The sequence below is a fragment of the Pipistrellus hanaki genome, assembly GCF_964339955.1.
Source record: "Pipistrellus hanaki genome assembly, chromosome: 13".
Taxonomy (NCBI): Eukaryota; Metazoa; Chordata; class Mammalia; order Chiroptera; family Vespertilionidae; genus Pipistrellus; species Pipistrellus hanaki.
This window is the reverse complement of record NC_140515.1, coordinates 52,085,619-52,104,792: the sequence shown is the minus strand read 5'-3', so window position 1 is coordinate 52,104,792 and position 19,174 is coordinate 52,085,619. Positions and strand designations below refer to the sequence as shown.

Here is a 19,174-nt window from a genome sequence, read left to right as displayed (position 1 = left end):
CGATGTTTCTCTCTCATCGACATTTCTAGCTCTCTATCTCTCTCCCTTCCTCTCTGTAAAAAAATCAATAAAATATATTAAAAAAAAAAAAGTAGCTTCCAACATGTGTCAAGAAATATGGAAGTGTTCATAAGCTTTAAACCAATCATATAATCTAAAGTAGGCAAAAGCTAAATATACTTGGGAATAGGAAAAAACAAAAGCAAACTGAATGAATGTTCACCAACAATGGGAAATCGTTAAATATGGTACATTCACTTAAAGAAATATTATGTAAGTAAACAAAAGCAAGTTTAATAAATTCCATATGAAAAACACCTGGTCATAATGCCTGGTTAAAAATATAAAATTGGTCATAATGCCTGGTCAGTGTTGCTCAGTGGTTGAGTGTTGACCTATGAATCAGGAGGTCAGGATTCAATTCCTGTTACAGGATGTGCAGGAGGCAGCCAATTGATGATTCTCATCACTGATGTTTTTCTCTTTCTCTCTCTGACATCAATATAAATATATATATTTTTAAAAGATTAGGTCATTTAATTTGTATTAAGAAAAATATTACTAAACCAATCTTCATTATACAGGTATTATTCCTTAGGTTGTCTTTAGTATAAATCCTAGTTGCATATGTCCTTCGTAAAGTTCTAGTTTCTTTTTGGGGTTTTTAAGGGAGGACAAAAGTCTTAACCAAGGAACAGATCTGTGTATTTCCCAACAGAAGCAAACATGACTCAGTGTTTTTCAATTCCATAACAAAACCCTAAACCATTTTAAAACACACAGTACCTGTTCCATAACTTCAGGTGCCATCCAGCAAGGGGTTCCAACAAAGGTCTTTCTCACTTTATTTCGAGTAATATCACCACCAGTTGCTAAAAAAGCACTAACACCAAAGTCTGAAACAGAGAAAATAACAGCAAGGTATTAAAAGTACGGTAAGTAACATGAATGAATAGGAAAATAACGTAATGTAGTTATAGTTTTATACGAAAACCGCATGACATCTTCTGTTCTTCTTGCTGAACTTTTTCTGTGCTTGTGAGAATAAAGCAAGTTTTATTCAAGTAGAGAAAAACAAAGGCCAGGGCATGGGCATTACTACACAAGAAGCAAAAAGTATGCATCCCAGCAGACATGGGCCAACTAGAGAGTAAGCTCAGCGTCGGTGGAACTTCTGGCCAAATTAAACACAGTTTAACAGGAACTTTGCTCCATTCCTCTCCTCCTCGACACATCATCATAATCTTAGATTTCCCTCCTTGCTCCACTCTATTGTTTTCACTTCATCATCCCAAACTGAAACTGCATACTCATCTATAATAATAAAAACGTAATATGCTAATTAAACCTGAAGCAGCAGGACCTCTGGACAAAGCTGGAGCTGTGAGGGCTGCGAGGGCTGAGCCCACTGCACAAATTTCGTGCACCGGGCCTCTAGTCTATCTATAATAAAAGGGTAATATGCTAATTAGACTGGACATCATTCCAGCCCAGGTCCTGTATGCCTGTCTGTGGCTGGAGGGAAGCCCGAGTCCCAGGTGCCAGAAGGAAGCCAGTGCCAGCAGCCGGGGGAAGGAAGGCCCACTCTTGTATGAATTTCATGCACTGGGCCTCTAGTTAAACAATAATTCCCCACTGCCCTCTCCACACAGTACTGGCAATCAGCATTCTACTTTCTTATGCCAGTTATAAGCAGAGAAATGTACAATTATTACAGCATATCTCTGTTTATAACGGGCTTATTTCACTTAGCGTAATGTCCTCAAGATACATCCATGTTGTAGGATATCAGAATATCCTCCCTTTATAAAATAAATAATATTCCATTGTATGTATATACCAGATTTTGTGTGTTGATTATTTCATTGATGGGACACTTGGTTTGCTTCCATGATTTAGCCACTCTGAGTAATGCTGCTATAAAAATGGGTGTACGAATATCCGTTTTGAGTCCTTGCTTTCAGTACTATACATTTTAAATGTTTCAGGAAATGCCATACTGTTTTCCACAGCAGCGGTACCGTTTTGCATTTCCACCAACAGTGAACAAGGATTCCAGTGTCTCCACATCCTTGTATTTTCTGGGTTTGGGGATTTTCTTTTGACAGTCAATCCTGGTGGATATGAGGTATTATTTCCTCGTAGTTTTGATGTGCTTTTCCCTGATGATTAGTGATGCTGAGCAGCTTTTCGTGTGCTTACTGGCCCCGTGTTTATCTTCTTTGGAGAAATGTCTATTCAAGTTCGTTTTTAAACACCTTGTTCTTTTTGATGTTAAGTTTTAAGAGGTTTCTGTAAATTCTGGATATTATTAGTCTCTTATCAGGTGTATGACTTGCAAATCTTTTCTCCCGTTTAATGGGTTGCCTTTTTACTCTTTTGGTAGGAAGTGTCTATGCACAAAATTTTTAATTTTCATAAAGGCCAATTTGTCTACTTTTTCTTCTGTTAAGCCATGACTTTGGCATCATATCTAAGAAATCACTGCCAAATCTAATGTCATAAAACTTTTTTTCTATGTTTTCTTCTTAGAATGTTATTGTGTAGGTTTTACGTTTCAATCTTAGATCCATTTTGAGTTAATTTTTGTATATGGTGTTAGATAAGGGCCCAACTTCATTCTTTTTCATGGAATATGCAGTTTTCTCATCACCATTTGTCCTTGAATAGACTTGGTACCTTTGTCAAAATAATTTAACCATAAACAGGGTGGGCAAAAGTAGACTTACAGTTGTGAGTGTGGGAAATACAATTTATCCTTGCACTATTATTTATTAACTAGAGCACATGTGTCAAACACAAGGCCCGCGGGCCAAATCCAGCCCGCCAGGCCTTGCAATGTGGCCCGCACCACGCTGTCATCACTGCACTCCGCTGTCAGTTTATGACATTGTCAGTTTATGACTGTTCAGTAAACCATTCGGCCCGCGATTTAGGCTGGATTTTAGATTTTGGCCCCTTCTCTGATTGAGTTCGACACCCCTAAACTAGAGACCCAATGCACAAGATTCATGCAAGAGTAGGCCTTCCTTTCCCCAGCTGCTGGGACCAGCTTCCCTCTGGCACTCAGGATTCAGGCTTCCCTCCAGCCGCCGCCAGGGACCCTGGCTTCACTCTAGCCACAGGCAGGCACCTGGCACCCGGACTTCGCCCAGAAAGATATCCGGAATGACGTCCAGTCTAATTAGCATATTACCCTTTTATTATTATACATGAATGTATTTTTCCATACAACCAACCATAAACCTCTTTTTGCCACACTCTGTATGTGAGAGTTTATTTCTGGACTCTTTCCTATTTCATCTGTCTCCAACATCTTTATGCCCATAACATACTATTTTTTTAAAATACGTATGTCTTAAATGATTTCATAAAGGAAGAGGGAGAAAGAGATAGAAACATCAACGATGAGAGAGAATCTTTGGTTGCCTCCAATACTCCCCTTATTGGAGATTGAGCCAGCAACCTGGGCATGTGCCCTAACTGGGATTCTCTAGTTCACAGGTCAAGGCTCAAACACTGAGTCATACGGGCCAGGACAGTAATAAAAGTAGTAATAATGTACTACTTTTATTACTGTCTTTTGAAGTAAGTCTTAAAAACAGGAAATGTCATTGTTCCAGCTTTGTTCATTCTTTTTCAAGATTGTTTTGCTTGAGGTTACTTGAGATTCCATACAAATTTAGGATAGGTTTTTCTATTTCTACAAAAAAAAGGAAAAATCATTGGGATTTTGATAGTGATTACACTGGATCTGTAGATCACTTTGGGTGGTACTGACATTTTAACAATATAGGTATCACCACTTTCTAGTTTGCATAATACGAAAGACTACATTGAGTACCTGTTTTCACTAACTAGAAGAAAGAGGGTTTTCACTTTTTACAAAAAAAAGCCGTTATACCAATGTAGGCTTTTGGTGACAGCAAGTGGCTAAAGTTAACGTTTTTGAAAGCAAGGGATAGTCTTTGCTTTAAGCCATTTTGGCTTATGAAAGATTTCATAAAAATGCTCTACATCAGGATAGTGAGAAAACCTATAAAAACAGTATATAACCGGATCATGTGTTTTTATCCACTTTGCCAATCTCTGTCTTGACTGGAGAGCTAACCCATTTACATTTAAAATAGTTACTGAAATTAGACTTCTGCCATTGTATTACTTATTTTCTTTATGTCTAATAGATTTTTCCCTCATTTCCTACATTACTTTTGTGTTTAGTTGGTTTATGTCTATATTCTACAGCTATTTTCTTTGTGGCTACCACAGGGGTTAGACTTGCCATTCTAAAATTATAATACTCTAATTTGAATTTATACCAACTTACCTTCAAGACAGAAAAACTCTTTTCCTGTATAGCCCTGTCCCCACCCTTTTTTATTATTGTTACAAAAGCACATCTTAATACAGTGTGTGTTCAAAACCATAAATGAACAATTCTTTTAAATGCATTAGTCTCTTAAATTATGTAGACAAGACGGAATTATAAACTAATGTTACTGTAATACCAACTTTTAGACCAATAACTGTTTTCAATAGTGTATTAGTTTCTTAAATCATGTAAAAAACACAAGAAGTAGAGCTACAAACCATTGTTGCAATAATACTTATAATAACAGCTTTTATACTTGCCCAAGTATTTACCTTTACTGAGAGAGATCTTTATTTCCTCAGACTGCTTGGAGTTATTGTTTAGCATCCTTTCATTTCACTTTGCAGGCTCCCTTGAGCATTTCTTACAGGGCAAGCCAAGTGGAAACATATTCCTCAGCTCTTATTTATCTGGGAATGTCTTAATTTATCCCTCACTTTTGATGAAGTTTTATCAGATAACGGATTCTTGGTTGACAATTCTTTCTTTTAGCACTTGAATATATCGCCCTACTGCTTTCTGGCCTCCAAAGTTCCTCATAAGAAATCTGCTGACAACATTATTCAGTATCCCTTATGACAAGTCATTTCTTTCTTGCTGTTCTCAAGATTCTTGTCTCTGGCTTTCATAAATTTGATTATAATGTGTCTCTTAGGGTTTTTCATACTTGGTGGACATTGAGCTTCTTAGATGTTTATATTCACGTCTTTCATCAAATTTGGGGAGTTTTCAGCCATTATTTCATTAAATACTCTCTCTGCTCTTTTCTCTCTTCTCTTTCTGGACTTCACACATGTGAATGTTGGTCCACTTACTGGTGTCTAATTACCCCCTCAGCTATGTCCACCTTTCTTCAGCCCTTTCTTTCTATTCATCCTATTGCTAATTTTCATTTCTCTATCTCCAAGATCACCAATTCTTTCTTCTGCCAACTCAATTCTGCAAGTGAATCTTCCAGTGAATTTTTCATGTCACAGTACAAGTTATTGTACTTTTGTTCCATTATTTCTTTTAGGCTTTCTCTATTAATAGTTCCATTTTGTTCAGACATTGTTCTCTTTGGCTTCTGTGCAGCATCCATTACTTCTTTGAGCATCTTTAAGATAGCTGTTTTAAAATCTTTTATAGCAAATCTGCCTTCGGGTCTTTTTCACTGACAGTTTCTGTTGATTTATATATTTCCTTTGAATACATCACACTTTGCAGTTTCATTAAATGCCTTGTAATTTTGTTGTTGTTGAAAACCGAAGATTTAAATCTAATAATATGGCAACTGTGGAGATCAGATTCTACCCCATTTCCAGGGTTTGCTATTTTTTTTGTAAATGTTTTGTTTGTTGTAGACTGTGTCTGTGTCAATTATCAGCCTGAGATGTAAACTTAAAAGGTCTTCTCAGATCTTTTCTGCACTTTTCCCTTGGCATGTGCAGTCACTTTCCAATTTTCCCTGAAAATGTAGGGGATTTTTTAATGTCCTAGTCTTTAATGTCTGGCTCCAAAAGGAGAAAGACGAGAAAAATGAAGGGAAGGAAAAGGGTGCTGCCCTATTAAGTTGCCTGGAAATCACCGGGGGTGAGGCTGGGATGAGGGTGGGGGGTGGGGACAATCATAATGGCTTTTTGCCTTTTTGCCTGCACCTTTGAGATCTGAAGCAGCAATTACTGATCAGAACACAGATGCACGATATTTGGAGAACAGATAATTTTTGTCCACTATGATTCCCGCAAGTTGTGTGCAAACCATTCCAAAACATGCACAGCTGCATACAGTGGCTGATGGGTGAGAAATTTGGCTCTGAAATTAACCAAATTAAGCACAATTGGCAATCTAAGACCTTCCCTGGAATTTTCAAGCCTTTAATGATCACAAAATTCCAAAAACAGTTACAGTAAGTCCTCACTTAACAGCATCAATAGGTTCTGTGACTTGAAGTAAAACAATGTATAATGAAGCCAATTTTACCATAAGCTAACTGATATAAAAAAAGAGTTAGGTTCTTACCGCATCTCATCTATATTATAATGAAATGACGGACAAAATGTTATTTAAGAACCCTGCTGTACATCAGATTCTGCCAGTTCAATTGCTATCTAGGTGGGAAGACAGATTCCTAGTAATAATTCTATTCACTATTTTATCGCAATCCTCTCCTTTATTTATTTTTTTCCAGCTCATTTTGCTTCTCTAAGCAAAATGTCCCTGATGTTGAACTTATATAATGGAATCACATTCTTTATACAAACTGTAAACCTACTTTTGTGGGCCCCTGTAATCTAATTTGACTGGCTTATTTCATCCTGTATCTTTATAATTTATTAATGTTTTTGTATGTAGTTGTAATTCTATTCAATTTCAACTAGACAGTATTCTAATGTATAAATTACAAGTTATTTATCCAGTATATTAATGAAGGGCTGGGGACTGTTTTAAACTTTCTCAATGATTATGAGCACCACGGCACACATAAGCATGAGTTTCTCTAGGCCACGCCATCTAAAAGCCAAAGTTTTAGGATACGAATATCTTTAACTTAATTTATACTCTCACGATCAGAGTATGAGATTTTTTTCCCCTTGCTTTACATCCCAACTAACAACTGGTATTATTAGATGTGTAAGCCAACTGAGTCAGTATGACATGGTACCCCAATGATATTCTACTTTGCTTTTACTGATTACTAGTGAGGTTGAACACCTTTTATACTTATGTTTTAATGTCTTCATTTGAGAAGCCTTATGTCTATTTTCTAATCAGATTTTTTTCTTAATGAGCCCTTTATCAGTATTCATGCTGGAAATATCTTCTCTATATTCTATGGTTTGCTTTTAATTATTCATGGTGATACACTGTTGGTTCCTCTTTTGATGAATAAAGGTTGCTAAATTTTAAGAGTCAAATTTATCAATTTTTCCTTTATATTAGAACATTATGTGGCTTGGTTAAAATACTCCCTTACCTTAGGACATGAAAATGTGTGCCTAAGTTACCTTTTAATGCTGAAGAAAGAACTACGTTTTAAGTGATTATCTTCCTCCTGCCAAACGACTTTTGCAGCAGTGTACCTGGACTAAGCCGAGTTTTCTCAGATAATCTGAGAAATCAACAAGCCCGTGGTTCCACCATTCTGGAGTCTCGGCCTGAAGCATGGGTTACTTCACCAGGATAGCCACCTTTGGCAGACCCTGGACACCAACTCTTCAGCTCTGAGTCTCCCAAAAGCGCACTTCCACCTATCCACTGACGCTTCCTAATTGGCAAATACCCCATGTCCCCCAGTATAGAAGCAGCTCTATTATCACCTTTCTATAGCATATTTATTCTTAAACATAATGAGGTTTCTTGACTACTTCTCCTTTAAAAAAACAGTACAGAATGCTATTAGAAACCAGAGAAAAAGACCCTAATGGGGGATTAGAAGTGGATATCTAGGAGGTGATGAGTAGTAGTCAGAAAAATATCTAAGATTGAAAATGAATACTGAGAAGTGAAGAATATCTTGAGAGTCAGCAGGGATGTGCCAATATAGAATGCTTGACTAGAAATGATCCAGGGAAGAGAAGAGCAAATTGACTAAGAAATGTAAAGATGGGTAATGTGGTTCTACTGACCATTAAATCGAAATAAAAGAAATACTAATCATTACCTGCAATCTGTACTGAGCCATCTTCTCCAAGAAGAATATTCCCAGCTTTCACATCTCTTTAAGAAAAACAAAAGTTACATATTAAAATAACACGTATTCTTTAGAGTCACATACTTTAAGAAATTGTTCACTATATTCATACAACATAGCTATTGAAGTGCTTTATTTTGCATTAAAGGTTATTAAGGCCAATAGTAAAATTTTTAAAAATTTAGTCACATGTACTAGAATCCAACCATTGTAAACAGAAAGCTAGATAGAATAACATTTAGTTTTAAAACCCGAGGTGATTGAATGTTCAATTGGGATTATAATAGTGACCAAAGAATGTGAGCCTCACCCAATTCTACTTTGTGAAATACATTGATTTTTTCCCCCCCTAAAACCTAATATATGGTCAAAATTTTTAAATGGTCAATATGTGGTTGAAAACAGGGATTTTTCTATGATTATAGCATAAAGACAGATATAAACTATTCAAACATCTCTATTTCATTGATAACTATAGCAGCACAAGCAAAACATGAATACATTCTTATTATAGAATTCAGAACAGTTTTAAATTTACATAGAAATTGAGAAGATAGTACAGAGGAATTCTCATACACCTTATACTCAATTTCCTTTACCATTAACATATTACATTGGTATGACACTTTTGGCACAATTAATGAACCAATATTGATGTGTTATTATTAACTAAAGTCTACCATTTATTCAGATTTTTTTAGTTTTTACCTAGTACCCTTTTTCTGTCCCAGGATCCCATCCAGTATCCTATATTACATTTAGTTGTCATTTCTCCTTAGGCTCCTCTTGTCTGTGACAGTTTAACTTTCCTTGTTGTTGTTTTAAATATATTTTTATTATTGATTTTAGAGAGGAAGGGAGAGGAAGAGAGATATAGAAACATCAATAATGAGAATCATTGATCAGCTGCCTCTGGCACACCCTACACAGGGGATTGAGCCCACAACGCAGGCATGTGCCCTGCCTGGGAATAGAACCGTGACCTCTGGATTCATAGGTCAATGCTCAACCACTGAATCACGCCAAAACTTTCCTTGTTTTTGATGACCTTCACAATTTTGAGGAATAAGGGTCTCATTTACCCCAGGATGTTTCCCTCGTGACTAGACTAGTGTTATAAGTTCTTGGAAGAAAAACCACCGAAGCAAAGTGCCATTTTCATCACGTAATGTCAAGAGTACATGATATCAACATAATTTAGTCACAGTTGCTATTGAGAAGACTTGTTTTTTGTCATATATGTTTTGTGCTGTTTGAACTTTTACCTATTTAAATTATGTTTTCTAAGTTTCTGTCTTTCATAAATGAAGAGACAGTCATGCATTTTCAGTGAACTTTCACCTTTCCTGAGCAATTCACCAGATAATCAATTCGTGTTCCCTTTTGAAACCACAAGTGCAATCTGTAGAGCAGCTTGCAGGAGGGAAAGCAGAGGAACGCCATGCAGTGAAGGGCTCACTGGACACTGTAAACACAGAGGACAACTGACCTTTCAGGAAGAAGATGTGTAACTAAATATCTGGCGTCAACATGGTCCTTGATGAAAGAACTGTTGTTACTCGCCACAAAGACTATCAAGCAACCCAGCAGCCCTGACAATTAAGTCCTCCTTGCACCTTAAAATAGCCAGAAGGTGAGTTCTGTTTTTCTCAGCTTAATGCCATTTCTCACATGTCACCGTTGCCCCAAAGTTACAAATATCATAGACATGCTTGACTTTCTCATTAATGCAGAACACAAGTTTCTCCCCATGACATTTTTATGATTCATCAATCAGCATAGTTTACGGAAAATTTGAAGAAGGGCAAGAGAAGAAACAAATCAAAACAAAAGCTGGCAAACGCACTACATTTAGGCATCTTAAACTAAATATTTAACATTTCTTTTTCTGGGGTGAGGGAGGGGAGTTCACTTTGACATATTCATTTAATTATTAGAACTACTTCAAATCCATGTTACTGAATAAGGAAAATTCTGAGATTGGTTTTGGAAATCCAGAACTCTTAGCACCTTTTTGCTTATCTATAAAAAACTTGCTTTTTTCCTTCCATATTCTAATTACTCCTTAAAACCTCAGTTTTACAACTTGGTAGATGATCTTCAACCAGTCAGTTTTCTGGGCCTTTACTTGTCTGTTTGTTGAGGGATTAGGATTTAGTAGGTGATTTTTTAAAATTCAGGTATAACTGACAAATCTGTAAGATATTTTTAGCATATAACAAAAATGTGACAGTTTGATATGAGTACATATTGAGAAAGGATTCCACCCCCATTGAGTAACTTAACGCATCTATCACCTTACATATTTACTTTTTTTTTTTTTGTATGTGAGAACATTTAAATTCTATTCTCTTAGCAAACTGCAATAATACAATATATTATTATCAATTACAGCAGGTCCTGTATTAATGCCTTTCATTCAACATCATTTCATTATAACGTTGATGAGATGCTATAGGAACTTAACACTTGTTTATAAAATGTTAGTAAAAATGGTAAGAGTGGGCAGTATTGTCTTATTCCTGATCTTAGAGAAAAAGCTTTCAGCTTCTCACTGTTGAGTATGGCATAAGCTGTGGGTTTGTCATATATGGACTTTATTATGTTAAATACATTACCACTACACCCAGTTTGTTGAAAGTTTTTATCATGTAAGGATGTTGAATTTTGTCAAATGCTTTTTTTTTTTAATCTATTGAGATAATCATAAGATTTTTGTTATTCATTTTGTTAATGTAATATATGATTTGCAAATGTTGGACCATCCTTGCATCCCTGAAATAAATCTCACTTGATCACGATATGATCCTAATACATTGTTCAATTCAGTTTACTAATATTCTGTTGAGGATTTTTGCATCCACAATCACCAGGGATAATGTTCTGTAAATTTTTTCTTTTAGTGTCCTTTCTAGCTTTGGTATCAGTGAAATGCCAACCCTTAAAATGAGTTTGGAAGTGTTCCCTCCTCTTCTATTTTTTTGGAAGAGTTTGAGAAGGATTATTGTTAGTTTTTCTTTAAAAATTTGGTAGACTTCTCCAGGGAAGACATCTGATCCTGGACTTTGCTTTGCTGAGAGGTTTTTACTGATTAAATCTCCTTACTAGTAACTGGTCTGTTCTGATTTTCTATTTCTTCATCATTCAATCTTGGAAGGTTATATACTTCTAGAAATTTGCCCATTTCTTCTACACTGTCAAATGTGTTGACATATCATTGTTTGTACTACTCTCTCATGATTCTTTGTATTTCAGAGATGTCAGTTGTAACATTCCTTTCATTTATAATTTAATTTATTTGGGCCCTTACTTTTTTTCTTTATGAGTTTGGTTAAAGATTTGCTAATTTTACCAATGTTTTCAATAAACCAACTTTAGTTTTACTGATTTTTCTTTTTTTATATTTCTATTTTATTTATCTCTGCTCTGATCATAACTATTTCTATTTCTTTCCTTCTGTTTACTTTGAGTTTGTTTCTTCTTTTTCTAGTCCCTTTGGGTGTAGAGTTAGAGCTCTATGGAGTTTTTCTTGTTTCTTGGGGTAAGCCTGGATAGCTATGAACTTCCCTCTTAAACTGTTTTTGCTACAAATTTTGAAAAGTTGGTGTTTTTCTTTTCATTTGTTTCAAGATAGTTTAGTTCCTGTTTTAATTTCCTCTTTGATCCATTGGTTAGTTTAATAGCATGTTATTTATTCTCCACATATTTGTGTTTTTCCCAGTTTTCTTCCTGTAGTTGATTTCTAGTTTTATGCCATTATGGCTGGAAAAGATGCTTGATATGATTTCAATTTTATTGAATTTATTAAGGCTTGTTTTGCTGCCTAATAAATTATCTATTTTGGAGAATGTTCTGTATGCAATTGTAAAATGTGTATTCTGTGTTTGTTGGATGAAATGTTACGTAAATATCTATTGAGTCCACCTGGTCTAATGTGACATTTACGGTCATTATTTCCTTATTAATTTTCTATGGTCGTCTGGCTGATCTATCCACTAATCTGAGTGGCATATTAAAATCCCCTACTATGCCGGGACCGGTTTGGCTCAGTGGATAGAGCGTCGGCCTGCGGACTGAAAGGTCCCGGGTTCGATTCCGGGCAAGGGCATGTACCTTGGTTGCGGGCACATCCCCAGTAGGGGGTGTGCAAGAGGCAGCTGATCGATGATTCTCTCTCATCGATGTTTCTAACTCTCTATCTCTCTCTTCCTCTCTGTGAAAAATCAATAAAATATCTTTAAAAAATAAATAAATAAATAAATAAAAATAAAATAAAATCCCCTACTATTGTGTTACATAGCTTTTTAAGTGTTTTTTCATTTTTTAAGTTTTAATTAAAAATATTATTTTACAAAGAGCTTTTAATAATTTAAGAAAATATTCAAGATGTAAAAGAAACAAACAAAAAAAGAGACAAAATTATATATACAGGTTTATTTTAAACTAGTGGCCCATTGCAGGAAGATTCCTGCAAGCAGCCCCGCCCCACCTGCCGCCCTCGCTTTCCCTCTGGTAGCTGCCTTGCTTTCCCCTTTCACTCCCTCTTCCTTCTATGCAGTCTTCAGCCATCACTCCTCCCTCCCTCAGCATATACAAATTAACCGCCATCTTTGTTGGGTTAGTTTGCATACTCGCTCTGATTGGCTGTGGGCAAGCAAAGGTACGGTTAATTAGCATTTTTCTCTTTTATTAGTGTAGATATTTTTTAGCACATGAAAGAGACTAAGAAGGAATAGTCGGAAATGTTATCAGTGATTGTAGTGACTGCCTCCTGATAAGAAATTGGGAATTTTTCCTGTTTTTGTATTTTAAAATACTAGCTGTGTAATTAAAACCCTAACCATAATATATTAAAACTAGTAATGCAAAGAACCATGTTAACACTCAGATTATGATTAACTCTGCCAAAGAACAGGAAATGGCCTCAATGAAATGACATAGCACAACTACCACTGCATTTATCCACAAGATGAGGGAATGCCTTTGGGTACCTGTGAATCTGTCCGTTCTTATGCAGGTATTCCAGCCCTTCCAGCACTTCCTTGAGGATTGTGGCGATGGCAGGTTCGTCCAGCACGCCACTCTTGTGTTCCCCCTTGGCCACAATGTGCTTAATAATGTCCAGGACAGAACCTGAAGACAGAGGACAGTTTTCCATAAAATTTTAGCTAAGTCAATGATTCGGAGACATTCTGAAATCAAATTATATGTAAACCTTTTGATAAATTGTTTGGGAAATAAAGGAAAAAACAGCAAATATAAAGAAAAACAGAAGTTTAAGATTAATAATTTATTCTCAATTCTAATCTAAAGCAGAAAGTAGCCTGCTAATATCCAAACAGTGGAGTTAAACAAGCATCATCTTCAGATTTATAAGAATTAATAGAGAGTCAAAACCGGTTTGGCTCAGTGGATAGAGCGTCAGCCTGCGGACTGAAAGGTCCCAGGTTCGATTCTGGTCAAAGGCATGTACCTTGGTTGCAGGCACATCCCCAGAAGGGGGTATGCAGGAGGCAGCTGATTGATGTTTCTCTTTCATCGATGTTTCTAACTATCCCTCTCTCTTCCTGTCTGTGAAAAATCAATAAAATATATTTTTTTTAAAGAATTAATAGAGAATTTTTAACTATCGATACCTCTGAAGAATACTTAGGTTAACCATGCCCATCAATTAACACTTTAACATAAGGTATCACAAACCAATTTAAGTTCCAATACCAGATTAGAGTATACAATATTATGTGAATAGAGAGGGAAAAAAAATTGAAATGCAAGTCAAATTACAGAATACTTGGAAAGAAAAAGTCATATGTATATTCAAACTGACTTAAGAGTTAAAATTATGTTTCCAGTTAATAAATGATAGAAATAAAATTTTTTAAAAAGAAATACAATACGAAAGGCAAAGAAAAATATGAAAAAATAAAAATGGTAGCTCTCTTTAAATAACAGCCCAGATGTATTATCAATCCCATTCTTCCCAGGGTGGGAAATAATGCTCCTACTAAATATCAGAGGGAGGGGAACAATGTTCATATGGTAATTAAATCATAGAATGCCGACTACCGTAACTATTATAATTTGTAACAGTTTGCTAGAGATTTGTAAGACTTCTGGCAGCACCTGGCTCAGGAAGATCACAGAACCAAAATAAAACTATTTCTGATATTAGAAACTGTACCGAGAACTCTGAAACAGAAGATAACCTGCACTGAAAAGTCTGGGTGCCCAGTTCCTGGCACAAGACCTTCATGATTAAGACTAAAATTAAAACAAACCCCGCTTTTGTTGAAAGCTTGCCCTAGTAGGTGCTTTATATTTCACACTTAAAAAGAAAAAATGTACTTCCAAATAGATGAAAAGAAACAGTTTAGATGAAAACATGGGAGGTTTGAACTCATGTTTACTTTAACTCCCACTTGAAATCCATAACTTGATAAACTTGATTTTTTTAAAAATTGATTTTATTGATTTTAGAGAGAGGGATAGAAAGATAGAAACCTCAATCGGTTGTCTCATGTATGCCGCAACCCAAGGATTGAGCCCAAAACCCAGGCTGGGCTCTGACCAGGAATTGAAACAGTGACCTCTCGGTTCATGGGTTGATACTCAACTCCTGAGCCACACTGGCAGGGCTAAAGTTGATTTTTTTAAAAAGGGCATAAAGCGCCCAAACCAGTTTGGCTCAGTAGATAGTGTCAGCCTGCAGACTGAAGAGTCCCAGGTTTGATTCCAGTCAAGAGCATGGGAGGTGTGCAGGAGGCAGCTGATCAATGTTTCTCTCTCATCAATGTTTCTAACCCTCTATCTCTCTCCCTTCCTCTCTGTAAAAAAAATCAATAAAATATATATTTTTAAAAAGGGTGGGGGGCACCAATAAAGCCCCGGCTGGTTTGGTTCAGTGGATAGAGCACCAGCCAGTGAACTGAGGAGTCCTGAGTTCGATTCTGGTCAAGGGCACATGCCTAGGTTGCAAGCTCCATCTCCAGTTGGGGGCATGCAGGAGGAAGCCGATCAGTAATTCTCTCTCATCACTGATGTTTTTATCTCTCTCTCCCTTCCTCTCTGAAATCAATAAAAAATATATATGCATATATATTTTTTAATATATTTTATTGATTTTTTAGAGAGAGGAAGAGAGAGGGATAGAGAGTTAGAAACATCAATGAGAGAGAATCATCTATCAACTGCCTTTTGTACACCCCCTACTGGGGATCTGCTTGCAACCAAGATACATGCCCTTGACCGGAATCAAATCTGGAACCTTTCAGTCCGTAGGCTGATGCTCTATCCACCGAGCCAAACCAGTTTCGGCAATAAAAATATATTTTTTAAAAAGAAACAGTTTTCATGTTTAAAATTTTTTTTTAAAATAAAAATGGCATAAACTTAGAACAAAGAAGAGAACAAGAATGATAACAAAAGAGAGACTATAGTTTTTTGGAAGAAGGAAAACAGAAAAAACAACTGACTATGCAGAGTGGAGAGATCTGAAACTTCAATGTCTACCAAAGGTCTGCCAATTAGGAAAAAGTGATGTCTACCTAGAGTTTCAGAAAGGCTCAGAATATAAGGACCAAAAAAGGGGAAGTGAAGGAAAGGGTTGAAAATGGGAAAACTTGTTGAAAGTTCATATAAGGGAGAGTAAGATTCCCAGACCCGCCCTTCCCCCTCTGGAAGCCAGCCACTGTCTGCATCACCAGCAGGAGACAAGCAATTTACTAGTACTCTCAGCAGGAAAAGAACCAGGAGGCTGGAGATTCTCGGTAACTTCTCCATACGTTATCTCACTTCTCCTTCAATGCTGGGTTTCACCAGACATCCACAAAGGGGGGGGACTAAGGGATAACTTCAGTTCTGCTTAGTTTAATCCATCACACATTAATCCCCAAAACGAAATGACTACACTAGCAAGCCACATAGTTCATTATTCTGAGAAATCCAGACCTCATAAGAAATGCTTAGTAAGAATACAGCTGTATCAATGTCAATTGAGTTACATGTTTGTAACGTAAAGAATATCTAAAATAAGAAATACAAAGGAAGAAATTTCTACTAGGAATTGAAAGCTAGCACAATTTATTCATTCAACAATTAAAACATATTCCATGCAGTATCTAGAACTGGGTGGCACAGAATATGTCAAGATATATATAGCACGACTGCTGACTTTCTAGAATTTCAGGCTGGTGGGTCAGGGAAACGGATCAACAGAGACCGTGGGGCACATAAAAAGTTTAAGAAGTTTGAAATAGGAATTCCTTTACAGAATCTTAGAAGATTTTTATTAATTTTGCATCATCTAATGATCAATGGGGAAGTTAAAGCAATGTACATCCCCAGTCTACATCCAGAACAGATGTTCTGAACAAGGCTTCATATGAAGCCCCTGGGATAACAATGTCTTTTCCATTTCAGTCTCCAACAATGTCATTTTTATAAGTGGAGGGATGATCAATCCATTAAGATCATCATCCATTTTTTTAAATTAAGTTGATTGGGGTGACATTGGCCAACATGTGAACCTACAGGTTTCACGTGTGGGTTTCTATGTTCCAAAATCTGTATACTGCACCATGTGCCCACCACCCAGTCATATCTTCTCCTGTCACCTTATATTAGGGCCCTCTTCCCTCTGGCAACCACCATTCTGCTGTACGTGTTTATAAGTTGCAGTTTTATAACCCACGTATGAATGAAATCATATGGTTCTTAGCTTTTCCTAACTTATTTCACTTAGCATGTTTTCAAGGTCCATCCATGTTGTTGCAATGGCGCTATTTCATCCTTTCTTGTGGCTGAGTAGTATTCCATTGTGTATATGTACCACATCTTCTTTATCCAGTCCTCTATCGTGGGACACTTTGGTTGTTTCCATGTCTTGGCCACCGAGAATAATGCAATGAACTTAGGGGTGTACATATCTTTGCAAATACATGATTTCGAGTGTTTCAGGTATATACACAGGAGTGGGATTGCTGGGTCATATGGTAGCTCTATTCTTAATTTTTTGAAGCATCACTAGACTGCTTTCCATAGTGGTTGTACCAGTCTACATTCCCACCAGCTGTGAATGAGGGTTCCTGTTTTTCTACAATCTCTCCATGAGGGTTCCTGTCTTTCCACAATCTCTCCAACACTTGTTATTGTTTGTCTTGTTGATGGCCACTCTTAACAGGTATTAGGTGGTTTTTATTTGTACTGCCCTAATTGCCAGTGAGGTTGAGTATCTTTTCCTATATCAATGGGCTTTTCGTATGTCTTCTTGGGAGAGATGTATTTTCAGGTCCTCTGCACACTTTTTGACTGGATTGTTTATTTGGTGTTGAGTTTCCTTTCGAGCACACCTGATCTTCATCTTTCTTTGCCAGTTCAGACCTTACCCCTTTCCCTTGTATGTTTTTGTTGTCACAAATTGTTCCTGTTTATGCTGTAAGTTTTTTGATGATCTTATTTGTAGTGTTGTGACCTTAATGTTCTTTCTTGCAGGTAGAATGAACTCCCTTCAGTATTTCCTACAGTGAAAGTTTTCTGGTGATAAAATCCCTGTTTCTGTATGTCTGGGAATGTCTTTATTTCTCCTTCTTATTTAAAAGAATAATTTTGCAGATATATCATTCATAGCTGGTAATTTCTCTTTCAGACGTTTGAATATTTGGTTCCACTTTCTTCTAGCTTGTAGTTTCTGCTGGGAAGTCAGATGAAATTCTGATGGGTTTGCCTTTGTAAGTCACTTCCTTCTTTTTCCTGGCTACTTAGAGAATTTTTTCTTTGTCACTAATTTTTGACAGCTTCATTACCAAGTGCCCTAGAGAGGGCCTCTTTGGATTGAGATAACTAGATGTTCTGCTTGCTTCTTGGATTCAAGGATCTAGTTCTTTGCATAGGTTTGGGAAGTTCTCAGCCACTATATGTTTTGTGGGTTTTTTTTACTATATGTTTTAATGGACTCTCCATTCCATGCTCCCCCTCTTCCTCCTCCATAATGCCTGATTCTGATATTACTTTTTCTGATGGAGTCATAGAGGCTTGTAGAGCTCTTTCATTTTTCCTTATTCTCAGGTCTCTCCCTTCTTCCCTCTGCATCATTTCTTGATTCCTATCTTCAATATCACTAATTCTTTCCTCTAACTGGTTTGTTCTGTTTCTTTTATGCTCAACAGTTCACTCTTAATCTACTTAATTGAATGCTTCATTTCCAGGATTTCTGATTCTTTTTGAAAGTTTCAATTTCTTTGGAGAAATATTTATTTTGTCCATTGATCTGTTTTCTGAGTGCACTGAATTGCATCTTGTTGAGTATTTTCAGAACTGCAGTCTTGAAATCTATCATTTATAGCACATAATTCCATGTGTTCCAGCCTGCTTTCTGGGGATTTTTTCACTCTCTCTAGTCATTGTTGTTACTGTGGTTCTTCATGGTATTTGCTGCCCTCCTTTGTTTTTGCATTTATCTCTGAAGAGGTCTTTCTACTATGTTCCAGTAGATGGTGCTGAATCGAAAGATTTTTACCTCTGTCATCTCCCAGATTTGAGCTTCCCTGGCTTCCTTAGGACAATACTGCAGTGCTGCTTGGGGATGCGTTTTGTTTGGCCCTCACCGTAAGAGCGACCCCTGACCTCTGTGAGGTCCCGACCCAAGAACCCCTCCTGGGGATCAGAAACAGTGATTCTATTGCAACAGCTCTTGGTTTATAGATAATAAGCTCCTGGAGCCAACTCTAAGGGCAACAGGAGGCGAGTTTAGGTAGCGGCGCGGCTCTCCGGTTTCCTTTCTTTGTCTGAAACACAAGCAGTGGGGAGCAGCACAGCAGAACCCCATGCTCTGTCAGACATCTGCAAACCTAAGTCACTGTTTGCACTCACTGCTCTGCTCACAGCAGCTTGCCCTGCTGGGTTGACCACTACCCTCCCACGCCCTCCCCCACAACCCCAACACACTCTGTTCCCCCTGGGGAAGGAAATGCCTGCTACCCCTCTCCTGGCTGGGCTGTGAGCTCCCAGCTGAGCCACAAGCTCCCCGCTGCATGGCTGAGTCTGTGCTTTCCTCCTTTCTCATCTCCTCGTTTATTCCCGGATGCCCACCTTTAGGTGTTTCAGTGTGTGGTCTCTCAGGTGTGCATCTGTGT

The 19,174-nt window shown here is 37.1% G+C and overlaps 1 protein-coding gene across 2 annotated transcripts in view; it reads right to left on the bottom strand.

The window, feature by feature from the left end:
• The window catches only part of OXSR1 (oxidative stress responsive kinase 1), a 74,079-nt gene that overhangs the window by 27,535 nt on the left and 27,370 nt on the right, over positions 1 to 19,174 (bottom strand). For both annotated transcript variants that reach the window (XM_084902822.1, XM_084902823.1), the window contains 3 exons: positions 13,037 to 13,178; positions 8,016 to 8,071; positions 787 to 896 (listed from right to left, as the gene is read on the bottom strand). In XM_084902822.1, the coding sequence (XP_084758948.1) occupies positions 787 to 896; positions 8,016 to 8,071; positions 13,037 to 13,178 (308 nt within the window). The remainder of the gene's footprint in view (positions 1 to 786; positions 897 to 8,015; positions 8,072 to 13,036; positions 13,179 to 19,174) is intronic.